Source organism: Falco cherrug, chromosome 16, assembly GCF_023634085.1.
Source record: "Falco cherrug isolate bFalChe1 chromosome 16, bFalChe1.pri, whole genome shotgun sequence".
In the NCBI taxonomy this organism is placed as follows: Eukaryota; Metazoa; Chordata; class Aves; order Falconiformes; family Falconidae; genus Falco; species Falco cherrug.
In genome coordinates, this window is record NC_073712.1 from 6232044 (window position 1) to 6259167 (window position 27124).

The 27124-nt window shown below is 51.2% G+C and overlaps 1 protein-coding gene across 19 annotated transcripts in view; it reads left to right on the plus strand.

The window, feature by feature from the left end:
* The window catches only part of NFASC (neurofascin), a 97127-nt gene that overhangs the window by 12070 nt on the left and 57933 nt on the right, over positions 1–27124 (plus strand). For all 19 annotated transcript variants that reach the window (XM_055728140.1, XM_055728138.1, XM_055728141.1 and 16 more), the window contains exon 2: positions 26363–26538. In XM_055728140.1, coding sequence (XP_055584115.1) covers positions 26445–26538 — 94 coding nt within the window. In that variant the 5' untranslated portion in view covers positions 26363–26444. The remainder of the gene's footprint in view (positions 1–26362; positions 26539–27124) is intronic.

The following is a 27124-nucleotide window of genomic DNA, read 5'->3' on the forward strand; positions in this document are numbered from 1 at the left end:
ACCCCAGAGGGTCCTGCCCTGCAGCCAGACATCTGGATGGGAGCCAGGGGTGTACACGGGATGTGGTCGGAGGTTCTGTGATGAGTTTATAAGCTAGTGAAGATGTTTAGGATGAGAATACAGCTGGGATCCAGGTAGAAGAACAGCAACGTTTCAAGAACAAGTTAGAAGTGCATTGAACTGTTAATTGGGACTTCTCGTTTTTAGAACATGGCCTCAAGTGTTAATCAGGCAGATGAAAGGCGTCTTGCTCCTGGAGAGGAGCTGAGGCAGAAGTGATTTGCCTTTAGCTGTGGATGTGAATTCCTGAATTTCTTATATCCCTCATATTTCCTTCTCACTCTGAGTTAGGACAGTCTGTGAGCTGGCAAGAGGAAAGGCAGCAACCCTGCATGACAGCAAAGCATCCTGCTGTCCAAGTCCTGCCTGCCCCCATACGGAGGGGCAGCAAGCAGGGCAGCAATGCTTAGAAACTGCACCAAGTACAAATACTAGAAGCAACCAAGCGTTTTTCCTCCGTAGTTTCCTTCAGGACAGAGGCAGAGGAGAAATATGGTTAATTTATTCTGGCCAGAAGCTTTGCAGAACTAAACTCGTGGTGCGCAACACTGCGGGAGGTTTGCAGGGCTAACCCGGGAGAAGGCAGCACTACGTTCCTTGAAACAGCAGCAGGCAAGAGTGAACAAGAAGTGCATCTTCTTTAACGAACAGCTTTATGCTAAGGTAGAGTTGTCTCCTAGCTGCTGCCCCAGGCATGTTTAGTCCCTGATAAAGCGCCAAGCCTGAGCTGCAAAAGGAGCTGGGATCGTCCCTGCCACCTCTGTGGACTTGTGGGCCTCCACCCCATGAAAAAGCTCATCCCTTCCCCAGCAGTTAATTAACCCTGAAACTTGACCACTTCTAAAAGCCTCTCTGGGCTTCTTTGGGGGGCAAGAAGAGCCAGCTCCAGTGGACTCTTCTTGCTCAGTGAAAGCCTGCAAGCAATCAATGGGATTTCAGGGGTCCCGAAAAGAGAACATGGCTCATCTTCCCTGGGGAGCCTTTATTCATTCTCATTATTCCCTGTCTCTCAGGCCTGCAGCTTGTGCTGTCCCCAACTTAAAGCAATAGAGATACTGGACTGAGTTAATCCCCAGTGACTCCATTCATCTTCAAGCAGGGATAAATATTTGCTGGCAACCAGCCCTGCTTCTGACCAGCTGCCACTGCTTTTTGTGGCATGACTGAGGCCATCACCTCCTGCCAGGCTTTGCAGCTCTTCCTCCACACCTCTGTAACACGCTGTCTGGGCTGTCCATCACTGAGCAGACAGCATCCGCTATGATGGGAAATTTTTCAGACTGCAGTGCTGGCAGTGTCCTGCTGCTGTCCGGAGTCGTGGGGAGAGCAGATCTCTCTGGCTGCTTTTGTGCTGCGAGGATGATGGTGCTAATGTGTGCTGCGCATCTGTTTGTCTCCTGGGAGAACGCTCTGCTGTAAAAGTTGGGGTTGAGGGTTATCGGCAAATATTTGGTGGCTCACTTTCCGGGGTCAGGGTAATGTCCTGGGGGCATCACTAGGACAAGCCACACAGATGCTGCAGCCTCCCTTAGTCACAGCCCCAGGGAGAGGTGCAGGCAAAGCCAAACCCGCTCTGCCTCTTCCCTGGGGAAATAAAGATGCTATGGCTTCAACCAGGCTGGGCACAGTGGCAGGACCAGACCTAGCAATTTAGGCCACCTGGCAAAGTTTTGTGGCTCTGGGTGCTGTGAAGTCTGACACCCTTGCAGGAGGACCACTTCTGCACTGGGAAGCCCTCAAGGCAGTGTGAGATGTAGATGCTCTGAGGTGGGCAGCTGTAGGAACATGATGTCCTGGGCAGCCTTTGGCACCAGCTGCCGTTGCCTCCCCTCCAGCCGTGGCCGATCTGCCACTTCTTCTACCTCTGCGGTGACAGAGTGTGGCTGAGCCACCCGAGCAGCTGCTCGGCGTGGTGGGAACGATGCTGGTTTCCACAGCTGCCTGCTCCGGTCGCCGTTTATCAAGCGTAGTCCTGCATCATGTTTAGTCTCTCTGGTATCGTGATGGTTCAGCTGAGGACCTGTGCTAGGCAGATTAAACTTAATTCGGTTTTTAAACTCAGATCTTACTTATCTCTTTCACATTTATTCTTCAAGAGGCTGGATCATGTTTTAATTTCACGAGATAGCAGGAAGGCATTGCCTGAATACAGGGGAAAGCAGAGAGAAGTAACTAATCATTTGGTAGGGATGTGGCTTATGGTTTCAAATCCCAAGGCCCCATCCTGCTCTCGTTGTCCCACTGCACTGGACCCTTTACCCTTCTTCCTTCCAGCCCCAGTCTAATTTTCTAGTGGTTTGAAATCCATTTGGGCTTGCTGGCTTGCCTGTTGGGCATGGCCCAATCTCAATAATCCGGATCAGCAAGGCTGGCGCTGTAATTATCTCAGCAGCTACTCGAGGTTAATGAGAAATACAGACAGCAGAGTTGAACCGAAATCAGTTTGTGGTGGTTACGGTGCCCTTTTGTGGGGGAGAAAGGATTTGGGGGGTTCATGGAGATGGAGGTGCATTGTGCTTGTGATTAAATTAGCTGTCACAAATAACCTTCTGATCAGTTGTTTGAGGCTTAAAGTTATTAGAACTGTAATTGCTACTAAAGGGCAAGTTTTGCAGTACTGGGGGGGGGGGGGGGAGTTGTGCACTCTTGTTGGAGGAGATAAGAACATACCCCTTGGCATACAGACCTAGGGAGCACTAATACCCAACTTTAGGGAGACAGGAGCCAGAAAACAAGGGAGATGTTGCTGTGTTTGCTCTGAAATATCAGGTTCTGGGTATAGCTGAGCTGGGAGGAAGGTGCGTCCTTGGAGGGCACCCTGGGAAGGAAGAGATCTGAAGTGCTTGCTCAAAAAGGTGTCATCCAAACTGTCCCCAGGGCTTAGACCTCTTGGCACCAAAGCATCTCCTCCCCGGCGGACAGCCAAGGCCACAAAGACTTCTCTACTCATGACCGTTTAATCAGGAAAATGGAAATAGCATTTTAATAAGATGGTAATGAAGTTGTGGATCAGATTGGTTGATTCCCCATTTGAAGCTACAAAGGGGAGCTTTGTTTTTTCCTTGGGTTTATCACTTCTGTTCTTGCCTGATTAGTCATAATCTTCTGCTGTCCTTCACTGGGAAACTCCCTCTTTTATTCTCTGCAAAAGTCTATCCTTAAGTTTGTGTATGATCCTCCAGGGAAATCAGGCCACCTATATATCATTTAGTGACTTCAAACAATTAACCTAACAAAGATTCCTCTCTCCCTCCCCTCCTTTCCCCCATCTGTTTCCTAATTACCAGTGGAACTGGGATACATATGCAGACTGTGCCTATTTTTTAATTAAATCACCTCTCTTCGATGTTTTGTGGTTGGCTCTTTAAAAGCTGTGTCTTGCTAGTAGGAAAACAGTAAAACACAGGATGTATCACGAGGGTGAGTGAGTCTGAAAAGGATCAGAGATGCAGATTTTGAGGTGTGTTTTTTTTTTTTGTTTTCTTTCTCCCCTGCCCCTCCCCATCATAGCTGGAATGCAGAATCACTTTGGTCCTTCTCATGGATCAGAAAGTGTCGTGTCATCTGGAGGGGAAAGCTGAGTGAGCCAGGACTCCAGAGGAGGTCTCATCCCTCTGCTCTAGCCCGGAACAGCTCTGGGATATGCTGTTTTTGGACCAGGGAAGCGTTTTTGGGAGGAAAGCAATCTCCTGTTTCTCTGAGGAAGAAAAAATCCCTGTGCCCCTCTGTCCTTGTGCAGGTTGTCCTCCTGCCCCATCCTGCCTCCTTCAGAGAGCTCTGGGGATGCCACAGCCTGTGCCGTGCTAGTGAGCTCTCCCTTCCTAAAGCGCAGTGCTATTAAAGGCTTTGTATAACGATGGAGGAGCTGGTGCATCCATACTGGTGTTATTGGGAGTAGGAGAAGTGCCCTGCAGTGGAGACTGGGGATCTGTTTGGGAACTAATGTCAGCTTGGTGCAGGGTTTGCTGCAGCCTTTGGCTCTCGTTGCAGAGCTGCAAAGGGCTGTGCGCTGTCTGGCTCCGGGACCCGGCTGGCATCTTCGCTCCCTTCTCCCACTGCTCCCTGCCCACCCTCTGCCCTTTTGCTCACCCTCTGTTTTGCCCAGCCTTGCCCTCCGCTGTACTCGGAGTCATCTTGTCTGCACCATGGGGGACACGATGAGGAAAACCTGTTCACGTCTGACTGCTCAGCCCACGCTGCCGGCGCGGGGGAATGAGCTGAGACGCGTCTGCCTCTCCCCCACACTAGGAGACACCTCGGCTGTGCCCGGGTACCTCTGCACCCCAGCAGCCACCCTCACGGGGAGGGTGCTTCTCCTTTAGCAGCTACAGTCTGGTTGGCAGAAAATCATTTAACTGTTAGAGATGGAGTTAATTAGATGCAGGGCAGGACAGTTCAGGCTTGGCTGAAACCTGCTGGGAGGTAATTATTTTCTCCTTGGCGCTGAATGCCTTTTGGTGTGCTGCGATGCTCCAGGAGTTAAACCCACAGCTGATGCTGCTGGGTGCCTCAGCTCGGGCGTGAGCCTCGCAAGGCTCGGGGAAGGTCCCACCAGCAGTGCCGGCAATGCAGTAAGTGATTCAGCAGAACGGTTGGATGAGGTGGGTTTGGGAGGAGGCAGCTGCTTTGCTCCGTTGGCTTGTGCTCAGCTGCGTTTCAGCCCTGCTCGTGTGGTGTTGGACTGTTGGGGTGCTGGGGGATGGATGGCAGCCTGGTGGGTGCTGGGGGGAGGCCATGCACCTCCCAGCGTGCAGCAGCTCAAGGGTGGACACCCTGCACCGAGTCTCAAGGATGGTTTGGGAGCAGGCAGGGTTTGGAGAGACATTTGGAGCTTGGGTCTGCAGCGTGCTTTGTGCTTTCTGCATTGTGAGACCAGGATCCAGGAGATCAAAGTGAATTTTCTTCTTTCCCTCCCACCCCCTACACCAGCTGGTAGAAGGGCAAAAAAGCCTGGGCTATCAAAAGTATGTCCTGTCGCACTTGGGCCAGCCTCCTCGGCTCCTCTGGCTTGGACTGGAGGGGTTCACACTTGTTGGGCTTCATCTTGTACCTTGCAACAAATAATATTTTCAGCAGAGTCTGTGAAGCCTGTGTTCAGGGGCTGTGGCTACAGAGCAAAGGGGGCTTTGATTAAATCACAGTCTTGCACTTTGATTTGGTAGCAGCAGAGCTGGTACCTGAGCAACCTGGGGGATGCTCAAATGAGTGTGGTGGAAGATGAGGCTCCCTACCACACTCCTCACCCTTCTGCACCTTTGCTGCCTCAGTTTCCATAGGTGTAAAGTGGAGATGCTGCTGTTGGAGAGGGGGGAAATTGGGCTGAAATATCAGTGAAATACTTAAAAATCCCTGGCTGGGAAGTCTCTGTCCATGGGCTGGCTCCGGCATCAGCGAGATCTCTGATCACCTCCTCGGCAGCTTTGCTGCATGATGTGCGGGTCTGTCTCACCAGCGCGGATGCTGCTGCCAGCGGGGCTGGAACAAAAGGAAGCTGCATCTGGGGAACAAAACCCCGTCGTACTGGTGGTGCTGGCACCCAGGACATGGGGACAGGCCCTGGCTGGCACTCGAACCCACTCCCTGCTGGCTCAGGGACCAGCAGGGGACAGAGTGGGTACTGTCCTGCACCACAGCTCCTGCATTATTCATGAAGGAAAATCCAGCAAGAGCAGGGAGGGAAGGGAGAAGAAAGTTGGAGTTATTAATAATGGCTGTTGTGCCTTCTCCCCTTCCCCAGCCCGTGGGGATGGGTGGGCTGGAGGTAACGCAGCCCTGTGTCGGTGGGGCAGGGGGAGGGTGGGGAAAGGGTCTTGGGCACCACCCCAGTGATTTCTGACTGGCACCCAGGGAAGGTTGGGTCCTTGCCAGGTTTGGGGGATGCTGGCGGAGCCGAGGGGCTTGGTGCATCCTCCCCAGCACACAGAGACACTTTGTGCTTGGGATAGAGGAGACGGAGGACCTTAACCCCGAGCTCTGGAGGGGGAAAGCTGTGTCTTAGATGGGAAAGGGAAAGGTAGGCAGGTCTTTGCCTCTGGAGTAACTTGTGAGGAGGTAGCGGTGGAAGTGATTTTCTGTAAAAGCCTTGGATGCTGAGACGTTTGCAGTAGGATGGGCAGGAAAGTCTGTTACTTGAGGGCTGACTGGCGTGTCCCCAGGGCATCCCAAGGGGACAACATGAGTCACCTTGGAGGTGAGACCTGCTGGTGGCTCTGTCCCTGTGTGTCTGTCTTGCTGTGGCAGCGGCGTGCTGAGAGCAGTCGCCTGCACCCGGACCCCTCCTTTCCCTCATTTTGCCATGGCTGGATGCTGCCCAGGGCAAGTTAATTGGGTTTTGATCTCTACTATTGCAGTGCGTCTTTTGACTTTCTTGCTTTGTGTTCTTTTCCAAGTCAGGCAGGGATGACGTGCATCTAACCCCTTAATTCCTGCTCTCGGGGCTGCTTGTCACCAAGACGGAGCTGAGTAACGCTGCTGCTGTGCCTGGATGGAAACAGCCCGTTCCTTTGCAGGGGGGAGGCGGTGGTGTAAATACCAGCACTCATCAGAAACATATGTACCTCTTGGTTTAATTAGGATGCTTCTCTTTTAATCCAGAGAGCTTTAGGGCAAGATGTAAAAGTGCTATCCTGACTTCTTGGGTTATTAATAAGCTTTTTCTTGCAAAAGGAGTTGGTGGCTTTGCGGTAATCTGGATGTAAGCTGATTGTAGCCTCCTGCTCCCTTGCGCTGTGCTGTGGGTTGGTTTGGATACAAGCTGGTGTGGGAAGGAGGTTATTCCAGAGCACCTACACATGCCCCCCCAGGGCAGACATCAAGCACTGGGAGCAGACCAGGTACCACGGCAGGGTCGCCCACACACCCCTGCGCTGCAGTGGCAGGAGGCATCAGAGCACCCGGCAGCCTCTGGGCATGAGGAGATGATGGAGGTGAACTCCTTGGGGAGGTGATTAGTGTCATCTCCCTCCCGCAAACTGTGCTGGGCATTTTCATTACTATTTAATGGCAGGCTTTGTCTGTTCTACTTTGCCCAAACCCTCTTTGCGCTGAGATGCTTTGGCTCTTGGGGCCCTGGAGAGCTCTGTGCATGGAGCAGAGTGCAGCCCACTGGGCTGGCTTTGTGCTTTGGAGGAACACAAAAGGCACGTACGAGCTGGTGACCTGGAAATCTGCCTCCCTGCTCTCCTCCATCCATCCAGGTGGACTTGTGAGCTGTGTGGTGCAAGGAGGATGTTGCATTTGTGTTGCCCTCTGCCATGGCCAGCACATCCCAGCACACAAATTCAACCTTTCCCTCCCAGCCCTGCCTGTGCTGCTGGAACAAAAGCTGCTCTCTAAGCTGCTCCAGGTTTTGACACAGGCCACATGGTCAGACAGTTTGTGTGTAATTGCAGCCGTGTTGCTCTGGAGATGCTGTGTCGAGTTCTATACATCAGTTGTACCTGTCTGTTGCTGTAATTCGAGCTGATTAAAATGAAAACCTCTCAAGAGATTGACTGGGAAACCCATCCTAAAAGCTCTGATAACAACAGCCACACTTCAGTTTTGCTGGTTTGTTTTCAGAATATGCTCCATCAGACATCTGTTGCCGGGGGGACACTGTTTCATGGACCCAGAGTTGGCTGCAGGTTGATCTCCCCTGCACGTAGCTCAAGTCTCAGCTTCTCTCCTGCCCATGAAGCATCTAAATTTGGGAAAGCAGAAACCAAAGTCTTTAGATAAGCTCAGTTTTTACTGCCTTTTGTGTTCCTCCTCCTGTTGCCCTGACATCCTCCCTTCCCTACCCATAATTGTGCAGCACAGTCCCAGCGTTGAAAGGCAGGTCAGAATTATACCCCACCAGGCTCCACGCTGGGCTGCGGTGGTGGAGATGCAACAAAAGCCATTAGTCACCGTGTAATATCTAGCAGCCAGTTCGCTGGGGACTGGTGCAAAGGGCGTAAATGCGTGGCAAGCTCACCTGCATCCCAGCCATGACCTGGCAGGATGGCATTAGCATCCCCAAATGGAGCAGGACCAGACGTGTCTAGAGGCTGATGTGACGAGCTGCTTGCACTGCCTGCACTCCCGGTATGGCAAATACATTTCCACGCATCTCTCTCTGCAGAAAGAATTTGCATAAAACTATACAGAAAATAACTAGCGTAAAATGGCTGAAATGAGGCTGTTGGGTGGGTAATGGAGTCCTGGGGTTGCAGTGGGGGCCCTGGCCCCCCCCGAATGAATGTTCCTTCTGCCATGGCTGAGCAAACCCTCTGCCCGCTCCGGAGGGAAGGGGAGAAGCAATCCCTGAGCTGCAGGGATAGCCAGCTGCAATTCCAATGGGAAATGCTTATTGAGCTCTGGTGGGGTGGGAACGGTAAGGAGGTTTCTGGTTTCTCAACCATCACATAATTGTGGCGGAACACGGTCCTTTAATTGAATTAACTTCTTATGTATCCTGGCTGGGTATTTTCTTTTCCATGTCTGTTTATTTACTGCAGTAAGTAAGGGGATTTCTCTGCCCCTCGCTGGGGGTGCAGGATGAAAATAAGCAAGGGAAGGGCTGGGGGTATCTGGGGGCAGAGGGGTGGGGGAAGGGGTGGCTCAGGGCTGCCCCTCTCCCCATAGCATTGCTGCATCCCTGCGAGTCTCTGCCCGCAGCCTGAAGTTATCTGTTGGTGCAAGATCAGGTTTAGCATTTAGAGTAAAATGAAAAAATAATTAGTGGAATCGGAAATCTCTGATACGAGCAACTCGTGCTGGCGTTGGCTGCAATGGGAACTGAACTAGAGGAGTAGGAGAAGGGGTCTGGAAGCAGTGATGGGGTGAACAGCCTTTCTACAACTGCTCAGAGACTCCCTTCAAGGTTTTTCTTCTAATTAAGAAGAAGAACAGGAAAAAAAAAAAGAAAAAAGGCACTCAAACTGGTGCTTCAGAACTGACATTGCAAGAGAGGGCTTTTTTCCTTTTTAAATATTAAATTAACAGCCTTTTGCCAAGGGGAATGGAGAGAAAGGTCCTCTGCCTGCCTGCTCCCCGGCAGGGCTGGGGGTGAACACACTTCAGAGGGTTTGTTGTAGCTCTCACTAATTTCTCATGAATAATTTTTGAGCTGGGGAGTGAATTCCCCCCGCTTCCTTTGCTCAGGAAGGCATCTCTGCGCATGAACGCGGGTTGCTATGGCCACGCACAAGTGCTGCGCTCCCAAGGGATGCGAGTGAGCGGCTGGGGAGAGCACTGGGGGCTTGTGACCCCCTAGAAAGGGGTCTGGCATCTTGCGAGGGTGTCTGCTGCTCCAAACCACCCTGCTCCCATCTCAGTGTGTGACTCAGTGACGCCCTAAAGCCTTAACAGTTTTTGTGCCTGCCTGCGTGCTCTCGGCTCCATCCTGCCGGCTTCATTCCTCCTGTGTGGAAATCCTCATTTTCCCCAAATGCTCACCTCTCTTGCATTCCATGAGATATTGATGGTGGAAACCTGTTAGCTGGGGTGGATGAGGGACTGATTTGATTTAATGCCACTGGAATTGAACCTCTTCTCGTAGCTGTGTAAAACGCTGTGGGCAGGAGAGGCGAGAGCCCCCATTCCTGCCTGGACCAGGCAGGGATTGTCCAGCTGCACCTTGCATGGGAGCTGTTGGGTTTGCTCGTGTTTCCTGAAACCCGGCACGGCATGCAAAGGGTTACAGATGCCTGCAGGTTTTGACCAGCTTTCTGAGCTATGAGCAAGGCTAGGAGGCAGATATTATGGGAATTGTATGCATGCCTAAGCAGGAGGGAGGCTCGGCTGCTTGGCATCCGCTTGTCACATGGTGCCTGTTTGGATGCCAGAGGAAGGATCCTGAGGTTGCCACCCAGAATAGATGCTTGTTCTTGAGCTAATTGCACCCTTTCAGTGATTTTCAAATAATAGAGTGCCAAACTTCCTCTCTGCTCCAAAAATTCCTGGAAAATGCCTGAAACTTTTCATTATGCATGGGAAGGAATGCTGTAAAAGAGCTAACTAGCAAAATAAACAGCTGTTTGTAATTGTAAGATCATAAAAAGGAGCGGTTTATGAGCAGTGAAAAAAATTTCTAGCTTTATCGAGCTGCTTCAATGGGTTCAGTTCTGACAGGCTTGTGATTTCCCGAATTACTTTGGGAAGCGCTTGCCAAGTGAGAGCACGAAGAGATCCTCAGGGGAATAGCGTTTGGGCATCTTCCCGTGTCTGGAACAGTACAGACCCGATTCCTCTGTATTTGTAAAAATAATGTTTTAATCCAGTTTTTACAGAGGCATCTCCTCAGATGGTGATAAAGGCTCAGGAGCTGCGTTGCCAGCCCTGCCTGCTGTCCAGGTAGCAGCTGCCTTTGCAGCCACCCAACTCCTCCTGCAGCCAGGCAGCAACGCTCTTCCTCTGCCAACAGCACCTGGAAAATGCTGCTGCCGCCTTACATATATATTCAGGCAAGAAAAAGCAAGCAGCCTTGCTTGGGACCAAGCCAAAGCTCATTAACAGAAGCCCCTTGGTATCTTCTGATGGGGATGGCGTCGCTTTACTGTAGCGCTGAGCGTGGGCTTGTCCACAAATGAGCATGAAAATCCCATCTTATAAATTGGAGCGTAACTCTTGAGCCAGGAACCTGGTTGAACTGGGTTTAAAGATGCAGCTGGGGGGATACAGGATCAGGCCAGAAGTGATCAGGCTCGTGGCTAGCTCTGCCTTTGTTCACGCTGGGTTGGAAACCAAGCTGCTTGTGTGATGAGCGCGTTGCCTTGAAGTGCAGCTTGTTAGGAGTGAAACTAGCAGCAAGGCTGGAAGGCAAAACTGAACTCTCATCACTTGTTACAGCTTAAAAACAATTGAAGCTGGCTCTTCCCCTCCGTTCTTTGAGGGGGTTTAATAAATGAGCTGTGAAAATATCTCTGGGGAGGGATGATTTGATTTTTTTTTTAATTTTTTTTTAACTTTAGCTGTCCTTTAAGCATATGCTTGCCTTATCAACATTTCTAACAGTCTTAAAGTGGAGAGATGTCTAAATGGGTTAGGCTCTTCAGTGCTGTTGGCTCTCAAGGGGATTTGAGTGTGTAACTCTGAAGTAGCGTGGAAGAAACCAGGCTTAACCTTCCAGCCCAGCAGCCACAAGTGGAGGTACCAGTGTGTACGTTCTAGTACCAGCCCTGAAGGGCAAGCGAGACTGCAGGCAGGGGATGCTGCCGTCAGCACTACACTGAATATTAGAAAACTTGGAATCAGTGTATTGCATTTTTTTTTATTATTTTACAGTGATCCAGTTCCACTTGGTCCTCTGTGTGCTTCTTGATTAAGAAACTCAAATTTACTCTATTTTTAAAATTACAAATTAGTGTGTAGCTCTCCTTTGGATTCTGTTCCACACTTAAAGCCACTACACAAAACCCAAGCTCACATAGTTCCTTCAGTGTAAAAATAACGTTGCTTGGAAAACATCAGTGGTTTGTGCTTGAAAAAAAGGGAAAAACTTTCAAAAACCACGTGAAAAACATTTACTATTTTCCATATCACTTTAGCCAGCGTGGAACATGCTTTGCATTTCTATATTACCTTCTGTCCTGGGGGAAGTCAAGGGCAAGAGCTTGGGAACAGTGGGGTTTGGGGTTTTTTTGGTTTTGTTTTTTTTTTTTTAAAAGCCCATAGACTGGTCATGCCCTGAACCCGGTGCCTGGCTGAGCGCTGGCTCCCCCCGAGCCCTATTCAGGCAGCAGTGCAGGCAGGACAGGCAGTGCAGGCAGCCTGCCCAGCTGGAGCATGGCCCGCGTGCTGGGGCCGGTGGAGTGGCTCAGGGATGGGAAGCGTTGGGATGCTTTGGGTGAGCCACGCAGAGCACCAGCCGCTGACGCTCCTGCCAGAGGTGATGTCGGGTGTTAGTGGGATTGTTTCTCCTCTCCCTGAGTACTGTCGAGGTGGGAAGCATTTACATATTTTACTAGAAAACCAAAGCCAGATTTCAGCTCAAACTTTGGCATACAGAACTCAAGAAAATTGCTGATTCAGCCCATGGTTCCCTATCCCTTCTCATCCTCCCTTTCTTTCTATCAGCTACTGTGTTTTAATGGGTTTTACAAAGACATTTTGCATTTAAGATTTGCAGCAGTTCACCACCACGATGCACAGCTTAGCTGGGTGAATTTGAGATGAGGCTGGAGGCGGTGGAGTAGTTCAATATTGAAGTTTTCCTTTTCTTTGTTTTCTGCTTGTCTTTAACCCCCACTGTTTAACCAGCCACATTTCCCCCTGCTGCCAGCCCTTGTCAACAAGAAGAGATTTGTATCTTCAAGGGTCTGTAGGATACAGGTTTCATGTCTTCCAGCCTGCGGAGTGTTAGAAATGTTTTGCAGCCTAGAGAAAAGGCAGATAAAGGCCCTTAGCTTGTGTACCCCGGCTCAAACCAGCCTCCCAGCTAAACACTGCCTGTGGTCTGGGGATCAGTCTCGCACAGCTGGAGATCACGAAGTGATGGTTAGTCCTGCAGCTGGTCGGGTTTGGCTTTTTTTTTTTTTTTTTTCCCTTCTGTGACTTATCCCCCATTTATTGCTGACACCTACGCTGTTCCTGTGCCCATCTGTACCTTCTCAGGGCACAAACCAGTTGCTTTTGCCTTCCCAGTTTCACAGCTAGTGGCAGAAATGCTGCCGGCTCGGTGTGGGCGTCGCGCCTGGTGCCGGTGGCAGCAGATTTGCACGGAGCAGCTCCCCTCCAGCAAAGCCTGTGGGAGAAGCTCCATGGGAGGATGCTGTGCCCAGCGCTGGGTGCAGCCTTGCTGCCTTTGCCTTCATTTTAACTCTCTTTAAAAGAAATACTAAGCACCAGCCTGTTTTTTCAATATGCATACGCATGTCTTTATTTACATTTTAAACACGGTAAACAAGTAATCCCTTATTCTGCATCCTGTACTCAGTCCTGAAGGTTAAAAGCTGGTTTTGTGCCAACTTCATTATGTAGAAGCCAAATGCTTCTACCAATTAACTTATTACTGTTTTGGAGGGGGCTCAAAAGGCAGATGGAGTGACTGTGCCAGCAATATTAATGACCGTGTTGCAAAGGGTGAGAATTTTATGCAGGGTAATGTGAAAACTTGCAAAGGCATCCCTTCTAGTTCTGAGCTCAGGGTAATAAATAACGTGTGATTTCACAGCATCTCTGCTATACCAGGCTAAAATGCGCTGTCTGTCATCAAAAGCTGTCAATACTCCACATCTGAGGACAGGCAGTGAGAACGGAGCCACCAAAACGTTACAGGGGGTGATGGGAGACACGTAGATCATTCACATTGAGTCATCGACTGCTTCTGTTGAGAAATAAACTCCTTCAGACCCCACCAGCAATATTTTAAAGGAGGAAGGGGGAGTGAAGGTGCCCACCATACCCAGGTCGGGGTGCTGGGTGCGTGGCAGGGGATGTGTGTAGTGGGAGCTGTGGAGCTGGTTTGATTTTAACTGTGTCTGTGCATCAAAATCTCCCAGCTAAACAGTCTGTGCGTCAAAATCTCCCTGCTAAAGGAGACGAAAGCACCCTGCCAAGCCATTTTCACTAAGATGGTAAGAATGGAATGTCTCTAGCCAGAGGCCAAGGGGTCCCCAGCTGGAATTGAAATGGGCCAGCAGGTTGAGGAGTTATTGGCAGTGACCAGCTGAAAGCCAGGCAGTGTGAGGAGGGATTTTCTGGCTGAAAACAGGGATTTGTGATACTTGGTTTGCCCTTTTTGGAAAATCAGGACAAGATATGCCTCATGAGTGCAGAACAGTCCAGTAAAAGACAATTTTTGTGAAGACTTGTTGCAGGTGGGCAGTCATTGAAAACCCGATTTCCCAGCCATGAGCTCAATTATACTGTAGTAATGTGACTCGTTCAGGGAGCGTAGATGAGAGGTAACGATATTTTTCTTGTGATTCCTGTGTAATTAAGGTTTAAGTGTGCACGGGGCAAGAAAAACCCGTTACACAGCATTTTTGCAAAAGCAGATCAGTGCTACTGAGACGGGCAGACTTCTAGAGAGCCTTGTTTGCATTTTTATATAAGGTTTTACAGAATTGCCCCGTCTTTCTTGGTCCCCTCCCGTTTTTCCAACTGTTCTGTGCTGCCGTCTCATCTAAAGGTTGTATGTCAGGGATGAAATGTCAGATTTGCTGCTGCTTTGCTCCGTCACCACTGTCGAAGTGCCCCGGGTTTGAAATTAAATGTCAGAAGTGTTTTGCAGAACATGGGAACCAGATGTGCTCCAAGACTGTATCTGGGAAGAGCAGAGCAGCTTCATTATCTACGTTGACTCTCCTTGGAGTGTTTATCTCTGGATTTGAGCTGATACCCAGCGTAAGGGTGTGGGTCCTGGAGCCTGCCTGGTCTGGGGGTGGTGGATGGAGGGATGGAGGATGTGGTGGCTGGCAGCTGCCCGCACATCATGACTAGCTGTAAGGTGATACAGCAGCTTGAGGGCCCTCGGCCAGGCTCTGGGGAAGAACCGGTGACTGTAAATACAGCTCACTTACGGGATTAATCATCAGCAGGCATGTCCTTGCCTTGTCGGTGACACCTGTGTGTTTGATCCAGTTACAGACTGGGGGGAAATGGTGTCTGGGGACCTGCTCTGGAGGTGGAGGCAGCTGGGGGGCGGTGGATGAAAGGCACGGGTGGGGAGTGCAGCCAAAAGGATGGGGGACTGAAGGAAGAGCGGAGTCTGGGGCTGCAGCAGGTGGGCTCCCAGACCTCAGCATCTCTGCTGGGCATGGCTGGCTGTGCCGTTGTGTTCCCGCATGGTGTTTCTGCTGGGAACGTGGCATATCCAGCTTCTTGGAAGGCGCATTCCCATGCGGGCAGGTGGCTGCACAGTCCCGCTTTGTTCCCTGAGCCCTCTGAGGAGGCACAGAAGGACTTGCTCTGTGATGCTGCCCATCAGCTCCTCAGAGCTGGTCACAGCCCTCGGTGCCATTTCTGCCTCCTGTTTTCAGGGGCAAAATGCCCCTTGCTCTTCCTGGTAGCTCTTGTCCCAGCTTTTCTTCTGGGCTTACACCACCCCATGAAAATGAAAGCTTTTGCACTCAAGTCCTCCTCCACCTTGGAATACTATAATTTCCAATGGAGGATGTTCAGCACTTGAATAATTGTGCCCGTTCAGTGCATCCTGAAGGGCACCCACGACTGTGAGCAGGTTTGAAAGAGCCCAGGTGTGTCCCCAGCCTGGTCTCGATCTCCCCAGAGCTTCAAGACTGCTGCCCTAGAGTGGGTACTTCTACTTTTCTACCCTAACATCCAGAAGTATTCACCTTCCTTCTGGCTGTGCTACTGAGATAACTGCATTTCCCTGATGGAGGGAGCGTTCAGCTTAATAAAATCAAGGGCAGTCTCTACTGATGCAATTGTTTTCTTTTCCATCTGCTAAATAAAACATCTTGGTGAATTGTTTGGAAAGGAAAACCCGTAAAATAGTCTCTGTTTGCAGGGGCGCAGGCAGGACCAGGGCTCTCCCAGGTCCCTCTGATGCCCTGTTGCCCTGCAGATGCTCCTGTGCTGCTTCCCCAGCTTCACACCGGGTTCACTTGTGGCAGCACTGCCCCTGCCCGGCCACCGAAACCAGAGTGCTGGGGACATTGGCTCTGGGCAGGGACACAGCAGCTCTCATCCATGCTGGTGGCCACTCTGGGCTGTGGTATGGACCCTGCTGAGGCTGAAAGCAAGCTTTCCAGCCAGGCAAAGGGCTCATCAGGGTATTGGGGGTCCCAGGGAAGGGGTTAGAGGGTAATGTAAGGGTTAATGGCTTTCCCCCCAGGCTGTTTAGTGATCACAAGCAAGCAGGACCCCAGTTATGTGTGACAAAACCAAAAATACTCCCATTCATTTAGTTACCAACGTGTGTTCCTGGTGTAAGAGAGCAGCCAAGGGGTCTTTTAATCCCTGGGCACCCCCACGCTGAGGATCAGGCCCTTTTGCTTGGCTAAACTCATCCCTCTGTGCCCAGGGAAACCCTCCTGCGGTGCCAGGGTGTGCACAACCCTGCCCCCACCCCCAGTGCATCCCTGCCCCCCCCCCCGTGCATCACGTCCGTGGGCACAGCTGAGCAGGGCGGCTCACCCTGCCTGGCACCGCGCACTAGAGAGCGGTGGCAGCTCGTGTGGCCCATCCTGAAGAGGGGCTTTGGCACAGCTGAATAAAGTCACCATTTAGTTGTGGCTTGAGGGTGTGAGAGATGCTCTGGGAGAGCCCTTGGCACGGGAAGGGGAGAGGCTGGGCAGGGGCAGGGCAGCTCGTGTGACCCGGTGAGACCCTTTTCAAGCCAGGACCTCCGTGTCACCAAAGGCAGACTCAACATCTTGCTGAACTTTTGAGCTTTTTAGCTGAAGGAAAGCACAGAGGGAGGGGACCTTGCCTGGGCAGCCTGTCCCCTGCCACATCTTGCAGTCTCCTCCACAGGGACTGACTGCAGCCAGCAGCACATGCCTGGGAGGCTCAGCTAGTTCGTGGCTATCGGACCCTTGCTGCACCTCATCCCGAGTGCTGTCCAGGTGGGACCGGGGCACAGCTCCTGCCCGGGGCACTGCTGTTTGCTGTCGTGAGCGAGAAGCAGCCGCAGAAGGCCATTGCTGCTGGGATGTCACACCTGACACCTCGCAGGGTGGAGAGCTGCGGGCTGCCCGGCAGAGCCGGGGCCACGGTGCAAGGCACAAGGGTCAGCATCAGCTCCCTCCCGTGTCTGATGGCTCCTCGGGTGGTGGGAGGGCAGTATGGGGGTGCTTTGCCCAAAGTGGCTCTGCCCATCGCTACAGCTGCCTTCCTGAGCACCTCGAGGCACGTCACTGCTATGGATGAGGTGCAGGTTATGACCAGCGCTCAAGCAGTGCAAGAAGGGTTGGTGCCCTTGAGGAATTCAACCCAGCTCATCTCCTGCCCCGTGCAATTGAAGAAATACGTGTTCTTGCTTCTCTTGGGGTGTTGTATCTATTGTCCTTATCAGAGACGCTCAGCCTACCGCAGACTCCCAGGTCCGCACGCTCCTCCTCGGGGTTGTGCCTTGCGGAGGGCAGCAGAGCAGACTCGTGCAGGAGCCAGAAGGGGAAAGGCAGCTTTTCCAGAGCAGCTGCTGCATGAACTGTCCTACAGTTGCCGTTTATAGCTATTGCTCTGCGTGATTAGCAGTTAGCTAATCACCAGGGGACAGATGCTGCCGTCCCTGTCCCTGGGAGGGGTGGCTAAGGGATATGACGGGGGGGGGCAGACATTAACCATTCGCAGGCTGGGCATCCCTCCTTGTTGTTAGCTCAGTTGTGCCTCCCCCCAGCAGCGTGGGATGGATGGCCTTGGAAAGGAGCTTTGCTGTGAGGGTGGGGGACTGGTGCCCTGCTGTCTCCACCTCTCTAGCCAGAGAGGTTTGGCAGCATCACCATTGGGTTGGGTTTGCACGTAGAATCCTAGAATGGTTTGGGTTGGAAGGGACCTTAAAGATCATCTAGTTCCAACCCCCTGCCATGGGTAGGGATGTAGGTGCTGCTCCAAGATGCCCAGAGTGTTCCTCACGGGCACCACCCAACAGCTGCTTTGGGGTTTGGCTGTTGGGACTCCTGCTTTGGTGTCAAAATTGGTGGTTGAGAAGCTCCCAGGCCAGCCCCAGCATCACCCGCTGCCAGGTGAAGTGCTCCCAGGCAGTGTCCCCTGCAGCACTGAAACAGGCTGCCAGCCCAGGTGCCATCGGTGTGTCCTGTGCCCCAAAACTGCCCTTTAAAGCTTCTCATTGAGAATTTCACACCTGTATTTTTTTCCTTTCCTTTTTAATCTGTATTTTTCACACCAGTTCCCTTCCTTGTCCCTCTTAAATAAAGCAACATACTAATTATGTAAATGATCATGTATTTTTCGAGATAGGTTGCATTATAAGATGAGTTGTTAAATATTTTCCCCCCAAAATAATGAGTAAAAATGATTGCATTTTCATCTTAGCTGTAACCCACCCCATGATCCTTAAATGTCACGACACGCCCAAGATGCAGCCCGCGCAGAAGCGATGCTCTGGAGCCCCTTTGTTTTCTACCAAGGATAACTCCCATGGATTGTTTTCTTTTACTCGCGTCTCGCTTTTGCTGATGAAAGGAAAAGATGTGGAAACAAGCAGCTCCCCAGGAGGGTGGGAAGCTGATTAGTGGGGCTGGTGTGACCCGGTGCCCCGCGGGTCCCCGGAGCGGCTCCAGCAGCCTGCGGATCAGCTGTCGTGGGGCCAAATCCCAGCTGCCGCAGGGGCACGGCACGGGCTCGCGGGCGATGTGCCGCCTGGTGAAGGCTGCATCATTGTCTTCCATGAAAGTTTCATGCTTTTCCATTTAAGTTTTTTTCTCTGACGGTGACCGGTTTGTAAAGGTTAAGTGGTATTTTCTGATTAAACTGAGTAGTCCGGTGATCTCAGCTCATTTCCCACACATGCCATATCTTTTGTCTGACCTTGGGGTAACACTTAACCTCTCCGGACCAGAGTCCCTCTGGGTAATAGAATGACAGTATTTCCTTACATTACCAGAAGGACAGGATGATAAATTAATTCACATTTATGTAGTATCAAGATATGACCATGATAGATTAGGAGTCTGTCCCTGGAGTTAGCCGTGCTCTCAGTAGCGATACATGGCTCTACCCGGGAATGAATTACCTCCTGAAAGTGTTACCACTGCCTGTACTCAAACGTTGCAAAGTGCAGCCACAGCTCTGAATAGCAGAAAGTGCAATTATCCCTTTTCTCTTTGGGTTTTGGTTTTTTTTTGTTGTTGTTGTTGGGTTGGTTGTTTTTTTTTCCAATATTTCTGAAATCAGAGCTCGGGTGCGGCTGATCCCCGCTGCTGCTGGAGGAAGGTCGGGTGAGCTCTGGCTGGCTGATAGCTGTTGAGACAAGCTAAAGTATAAATCTCCTTACTGCCAGCATCAGCTCTAAAGTTCAGGGGATTGAGGGATTCATTCCCACTTCCCACGAGTTGCCCTGTGTGGAGTTGGAGGGATGCTGCCGCGGCTCTTCCTGGCACGTGCTGGTGGGTGACTTTAGGAAGCCATCCTTGTTCCTGGTGATGTTACGGCACTTTTGCTCAATGCCTGTTTGTTTGCTCACTTCTTTTAAAATGCATACAGCCCACAGGGCTTGGGATTGAAAACTCACCCACGTGAGAGGCAGGAGAGCTGCAGGGAGTGAAAGGAAAACTCAGCATACGGCAAAAATCCCGTGGAGGATTGAGACAAGGAACCAGGGGCTGTGAGAAACAGCCAGCGTGTGTGTTGCTTGAAGATGCGTTTCTTAAAGATGTGCTGAAAATGTAATAGGAGGACTATATGGGTGGTTATCCTGAACAAATTGGCCTGCCTGGAGGTGTTACGGAGGGTTGGCAGTGGTGGTGTTGGAAGTGCCTGTCTCTACAAACCCCTGCTGCTGCAGGTCATGTTTTGAGAATGTCTTTTTGTTCAGAGGACAGGAGCAAAGGTGGGTTTGGGAGCTCCTTTGGGGTTATAGCGGGTATAGAAAACGGTTGTCAATAGACGCTAGACCATCGATAACCTCAGCCTAGGACCCATTTCGCATGGCAAGCCTGACTTTCCATCTTGCCTGCCATTAGAGGCTACGTAGGTCTGAAGCGTTAGCTGCTAAAGGGATGGGAATGATTATTTTTTAAGGGGGAGAAGACAAGATGCAAATGAATTTGCTGGTGTTTGCTCTGGCAGTTGTTTCACAGAACAATTGTGAAAGCTGTACCCAAGCTCAGGAACAGGCACAAAGCGCTTCTCTCTCTTCCAAACAGGGGCAAGCGGGAAGCGCTGCCCTCCCCACGCGCTGCTGGCTGTCCCGGGGAAAGGGCACAGTCCATCCCTCGGGATGGAAATGCCAAACGATGATGTCTTGCCGTCACGATTGTTTCTTTGCTTCTTCATGATTGGTTCTTCTTTCTACTGACTTCTGTGCTGGAATGCAACATTTGCTTTGAATGGCTTCTTACGTGCGTTGCAGGGATGCAGCCGCACCTACAGAATTTACTGGTGCGTGTCTGTGTCCTGGGAAAGTGAAAAGATGTGCAGATATCTCCATCCTTATCACACAGGTTTCATGTGCCAGGCTGGGTCCTGGCTCCCAGCATGGTTCCCAATGGGGATTCACCCCTTTGGAGCGGTTCCTGGGATGGGGTGTCGGGGCCGGCTGGCACCCCTGTGGTGGCTTTTGCCAGGTGTGACAGAACAGCCCATCACTGCCCAAACAACAAAAAGGGGGTGTAGATTTATGACCTGGGAGTCAGCAACCTGGAAACCTATCTGATGTGTTACGTGTGGTGGGGGAAAGGCGACAGAGAAGCAGAACAGAGCAGGAGCAAAATGAAGCTTTTAGTCACTGTTAGACATTCACATACCTATATACCCTCTGAATCAGTGTTTTCATTAACTGAAACCAAAAGTGTTTTCTCTTTGTGGAATGTTGCTCTGTGCTATTCAATCAGTATTAATTAAGTGGCTGAAACGCATTAAATGGTGCTGCAGAAATCTTCTCGGGAACACTAGCTGCTCGAGTTTTACTGTTCTTCTTAGAACCGTAAATAAGGATGGATGCCTAATTGCTGCTGAAAGCATCCTGCTGGACCTAATGAGCTGACTAAAGCCAATCCTTCACTGCGGAATTATTTAATTTTACTTAACTTCAACTAGAGATTCCCCTTGCTTACCATTTCTGTGCCTGCTCTGCAGCCCTCGTCTGCCTCAAAGAGCTCATGCCTGTGGTCGTTTTGCAGGAGCAGGGCTACAGGGGAGGGATTTGTTTCCACCGTTATTCTGGAAGGTCTCATTTCATTAAGCTGTTGAGAAGGAAATTAATTTCAGCCCTTCCCCAGTGTTACCTGTGCACCCGGGGAAAGTCCTCGCGCTCTGCCCAGCTTCCCCAGGGCAGGATGAAGGGCAGCAGGGCTGGGGAAGGACATCCCGCATCTTGTGGTTTGCAGGGATGTGGTTTTGGGAACTGTGACAAAGAGGTGAGTTTTGGCCAAATCAGCCTGGGCAGGATTGGGGTCCTGGCTTCTGCAGCCTCGGCCCAGAGCGGGTTCTCACTGCCGGTTGCATCTCTGCAGCAAGAGGAGCTATTTTCATGTGTTATCAGCCCTCCAGCGCTGCGAAGCTGGGGAGCTCCGAAGGGGCAGCCCGGAGCCCGGCTGGGGAAGCAGCAAGCGGATTACGTGGCATGTGGTTCATGTTCCGCTAATGAGCGGAGCATGTCAGCAGCTCGTCCAGCCGCTTTCTGCTGGCGCGGGGAGCCTGCCATAGGCAAAATCCCCCCCCTCTCCCGGCTGTGCCATTCAAAGCCAGCGGGGAAACTTGTTGGCGCTGAGCAGATGGGAGCTCTGGCTTGCCGGGGCGGGGGGAAGCAGGGATGCTCTGGGGTTGGGATGTGAGCATTCGCTAGTGCAGCTCACCACCATCTGTGGAAAGGAGAGATTTCCCCCATCCCACAGCAGGGAGGAAGCGATGGACGTGTTAGATTGACATGTGCGTGGAGAAATAGAGACTCCACATTTCTTCTGTGGGACTGTAAAGGTTTGCAGCTCTGCCAGGCTGGTAGGCAGCCCGTGGTGCTGGCTGGGCATCCCCCGGGAGCTGTGAAGCAGTGCCTGCAGAGGAATTCTTCTCTAGTGGTACCATCCCCAGCACTCCTGATGCTGGAGCAGGGCTCTGAAGAGATGCAGAAGGACCTGAAGGAATTTTAAAAGCTGAATTTTATTTTTTCTCCTCCCTTTCACTGCAGATTTTGAGCGGCTTAGAAAATGCTCGGATAGATTTTCTGATTTAATTATTAGTATGTGAGCGGTGTCTTTACATAAGGAGCAACTTGAGTGTGAAACTCACAGCAGAGCAGGGCAATGACCCTGTAACAGCATCTGGGCCAGGTGTAGTTTCAGTGGCTTCCTATTCACCACATGGCTGTGCAGGTAATCCAGGCACATTCGCCTGGTGGGTGCTGTGATCGTCAGCATCCCTTGGGAGAGGCTGTCGTGGGGGGCTTGCCTTTGCTGGCTGTGTGTGGAGGGGGGGCTTCCTGGGGCCAGGCTGGGCTCTGCCAGGCCACACGAGCATCCGAGACCTCTTGACCCTTTGTACCTTGACTCCACCAGCCCTTGGGGGCAGTTGCTTACCTGCTGCACTGTCATTTGAAAATCCAGATTTATTTGGAAAGCATTTGACAATGCTGCAAAATCACTCTCTGCCTTGAAAATAGAACAAAAAACCCACGATGCCAGGATACGGTCCTCTACCCATATGTTTTGTAATGCAGGATGTCTGATGCACAGCAAGATGTTTCCTTCTGGAAACTTCTTTCTCTTTCAAGCTGATATGGCCTGACTGCTGCAGAAGAATAAAAACCATAGCTAATTTGTAGAAAGCACAAATCCTCTCCAAACTCTCCAGTTCCCATCCTGGTTGCCCAGCCCTCAGCTGCGGCAGGCACTGCTGCCATTGAGTCCCAGCATCTGTATTTCCATCCCATCATGGGTTTCTCAGTCATCCCCTGGTGTCCGTCCCTTTCTTGCCTTTAATTTTTTCCCTCCAGTGCCTGTTCGGAGAGAGGATGGAGGCTTCGAACAGAGCAGTTAAGGTTGCACATCCACCTTTTGATTTCAGATGCACCCCATGCTGTGTGGATATTTGGTTGGATTTTGCCAAGAGGAGCAACCTCTGGTTTTAAAGTTCCTGTCCTGGAGTTACTTGTGATTGTTTTCAGAGAAAAATGTATTCACAAAAGTATCTGATGCATCTGGAGGGAGGTCTGCGCCAAGGTCTGGGATGTATTTCTCAACCCAGAGTAAGAGTCTGTGAGAACTGATGGTGCAGTAGGTCATGGGGGAATTGGAAAGCACCAAGTCTGAAAAACATTTCTGAACTCTGGGTAAGTATTTAGGGGAAAGGGCATCTGTGTCTGCCTCATTGCTGTCTTCCTGGTAGCTGGAGGAAAAGCAGAGCAGGGACGTGGCTTTTGTTGAGCCTGCCAAGCACTAACACTGGATGAGAAAGGCATTTAAGTAGTTAAATTCCTATTTGACGGCATCACGGTCTTGCAACTATTTGTATGAGATTTTGCTCGGTGGTGTGTTTTTACTTAACATTATGGGCCCAGGTTTAAGGTCAGTTTTGAGCCCAGCCAGCTCAGAGGCTTCCTGAACATCCCCAGTCCCAGCCTGGCTGCCTCCATGGCCCTGGCCATCCCATCAGGCACCCGCAGCTGTGAGCTCGTTCCTCTCTTTGGGCAGGAGTCAGATCTTTTCTGTCTTGCACAATGGGGTCAGGAGCGATGATTAAGAAATGCTCAGCCTGGGAAGAAGCAGTCTCAGCTGCCCCTTTGCGTAGGCTGTTTCAGGTTGAGTCAGACTTGGAAGCAGATGAAGACATCAGCCAGCTTCACGGCTGTTAGCATCCCCAGATAAGCACTTTCTTGCCCCTGCTGCAGCTCCAGCCCTCTGTGCTGGGGAGACGTCCCTGTCCCCAGGCTCGGAGCAGCCCTGACAATGTGGGCTGTGTTCTGCATGGCTGGGGGCTCGCAGCACTGCCCGTCCCCACGACCCACCTACACGCGCAGGCACGGCAGCAGATTGTTCCTGAGGCTGGGCGAGTTGCACCCACATCTGCCCTGAGACAAAGGCGCTCTGGAGGAGCCTGGCGCTCGCTCTTCTAAAGGCGGGGATGCATTTTGTGTGTGCTCTGTCGTGGGTTTTATTATTTGCTCTTGGTCGGTGCTGCTCCGCGTGGACAAGTGGTGGTCCATCCCATACCAGCTGTCCTCTGGCACTGGAAGCGCCGGGTCATTCCCATGTAGCTCTGCCTGCGGTTTCAGTCCAGAGCTGCCGTGTCTCTGCTGCTCCCTTTTGCAACTCAAAAATGACCTGCAAATTTATCTTTTCCTGATAGGCACAGCCCTCACTTTCCCAGTCTCAGTGCACATGATGACGGGTAGGATATATTCTTTTGCATCAATTAGATGTGTAGATGACTCTGTGTGTACTGTACAGTGTTTGGGCTCAGCCCTTTTTGTATTTAATGCAAAATGCATGTCTGTACAAATATCTCCCAAGCATCTGTGCCAGGAACCTACTCCCCCGTGTCACGGCCACTTCTTTCACGCTAACTGGTACCCAGGCTAAAGAAAACAACATATTCTTTGCTTTTCAGGCTCCAAGCAGCATGTAGGGATGTGCACTATTTAAACGCCTGCTGTCTTGCACCTTCCCTCCCATACTACATCTGTGAATGAAAAGGGGTTTAATGCATTTTGTGTCGGTGATGTGAAGCGTCAGTAGGCGAGCACAGTAAGGACAACTAGAAATCTTCGCCTCGCTACACCTCAGGTTGCAGTACTGGCTGATTCAGTTCCTAACTCAGACTTGTGCTCAGGAACAGAAAGGCATAAAACCAGCTGATCCATTACTCATTTTAAGCTGTAACTGGAGAAATGAACCGCTTTAAAAAATGAAGGCTACAGATCAAAATGATGTCTTCGCTCAGACAGAAAGCTAAAGAAGTAATTTGAAAAGCTTTGTTCAGCATGACCTGATCACAGGACTGCAGAAGTCCTGGACATGATTTTAATTACTGGCCCAGTCCTATAATTATTCTGTCCTTCAACTATTTTTATTGCAACAGCTGGATTGGAAAAGTCCTTAGAATGAGCAAAAAAAAGATCAAAGCAACGCTCCCCTCCAAGCCCCTTCACAACCTACAATCTGTCATCTGGTGTAACTGGGACACGCTGGGACAGTGAGTTCCTTCAGGGTTCAGCCCAAGAGCAAGGAATCGGACCTGGATGGAGAAACCATTAAGCACATCTTGTTCCCCACAAGGGTAACAGGGAAAAGTATCCTTAAAGGTTCTTTTGCGCTGGCTTTGAGCTTGTCTGGGGTTCAGGAGAGCTTCCTGGGCCATGTGTCAGGGCTCTTTATTTTCCACGACATCTGCTCCTCGCCGGCTCCAGCAGCATTCCCTGCAGTTCCCGGAGCCCCCCCGGCAGCCCCGCACTCGCTGGGTTTTGTCTGTCGTGCTGCATCCCCCTCCTCTCCCTCCCACACTTGCTTCGTCCCAGGCTCAGGAACAGCTGAAGGGGTAGCAGCATCCAAAGCTGCAGCCGGTGATTTATATTTCATGAAAACGGGCTGTCCTGGCTTGCCAAATGGCCTCTCCGTGCTGCCCCCCTGCCTGGCGACATCCCACCTGGGCGAAAGCCTGCGCGAGGGCCGGGGAGGAGCGGCACGGAGCGAGGCTGGGGATTTTCCACTGTTTGCTGCCCTGGCGTTATTTTTGTTCTTAGCCAAGAGAGCTGTCGGCACGGCTGATGCCCTTTTTATAACTCTATTAGAGAGTTGTAACTCAGCCGTGATGCCACCTCTGCACCACAGCAGCCTTTCCAAGGGGGCTTTTATAGACCAGACGAGATCGTTTATCCTCCTTTTTGCTTTTTTTTTTTTTTTTTTTTTTTTTTAAATCTGCGTTTAGTCTGTGGGTTTATTAACAGCAAAATCAAAGGTCGTGTGTATGGAAAATGCCAGCGATAAGCTGATGGTCCCCAGGTGGTTTGGATGGGTGCCTTTGGGAGCCCAGCAGCATGCTGCACATCTGGCACCAGGGACTGGCTGGGGAGGGAAACAGCTGGAGCCCAGTTGGAAACAGGCTCATTTAGAGACCAATTGGGAAAGATCCCACCGTGTCCCAACTCCTTCTAGAGCTGTGCCCGCTCGGTGACAGGCTTTTTGGCACACGAGAGGGTCTCCAGAGCTGGCTCCCTGCTATTGCCAGGCTGCACATGGAGGCAGAGCTCATCCCGGTGCCCTGCGGGAGGGAGCGGATGTTTTTTAGGTATTTCTTGTGCTTAAAATGCAACTGTTGTTGTTGTTTGTTAGGTATTTTTTGTGCATAAAATGGAATAGCTGTTTTATTAACAGCAAATAATCCTTTTTATTTTATCCTATGGAGACTGTTCGCTGCTTTTGTATTCAGTTACTTTCAGTAACTTTCCATCGGTCCCAGGGGAGAGCACGGTCCTTTTCCTTCCATCCAATAGGTCTCTCCAGGGTCTCAGCACAAATCATCCCATAAGGCTGATTTTCTGCCAGCAGAACAACCCAGGGGTTGGGAGGACTGTGACCACAGGCTGGTACCTGGGTCACCAAAGCCTGGAAACTATTTGTGGCACTACTCACACCCCCGTCCCTCCGCACAAATATTTTTAGATCAGGAAGAGTCTCTCTCCACAGTTGCCAAAAAGGAAGATGACAGAAACGGGGTTGTAAAGGGCTCGGTGACCGCTGGGTTTGTGTTTGTTTTGCAGCTGAGGATCTGTCGGCACGTGCCGCTGGTCTGCTCGCCTCGGGGGACGTGACTGAGGTCCTAACGCTGCCCAGACGTCCAAAATGGTCATGCAAAGACACCACCTCACCCGCGCAGGAATAGCATTCGCTCTCTGCCTTCATCACCTCGTCAGCACCATTGAGGTCCCTCTGGATTGTAAGTCGTGGGTTACCCCTCTAGAATCTCCTGCTGAAATGGTTGAGGAGCGAAGATGTGTGCAGCCCAGGTGGTTTTCCTGGTCTAGCCTAAGGTTTTCTTTGTCTGTTTGGGGCTGTTGTTCTTTTTAAACCACATGCTCTCCAGAAAGTCACCTAAATCGCTCTCTGATTTCGTCAGTCTATCTCAAAGTTGAGCAGAGGACTAGAAACCCCCATCAAAATGGAACAGAGCATCTCAGCTGAGCTGTGGCCAGTCTTCAGCCTGTTGATTTAAGTGAAGCATCCCAGGACTTCCTGGGATGTTCCCGTAGGAACCTGATGGGTTCCTACAGAGCAGAGGCAGGCTTTGGGATGCTCTTTTTGTGGAGGATGTGAGCTCGTGGCTAGCCTTACCTGGCAGATGCTGCCGTGAGCGGACGCCTAGGTCCTCAAGGGCAGCGGAGACCCAGGCAGGTCCTGCCAAGCAAGGGGAATTTTCTCTCTCCGTCAGGAGTTTTTGGTTAATTATGAGATAGGAGTTATGTTTTATTCAGAAGCACGCAAGAGCTGAGGGAGATGAAGCGAGGAGGAAGGGGGACATGGGC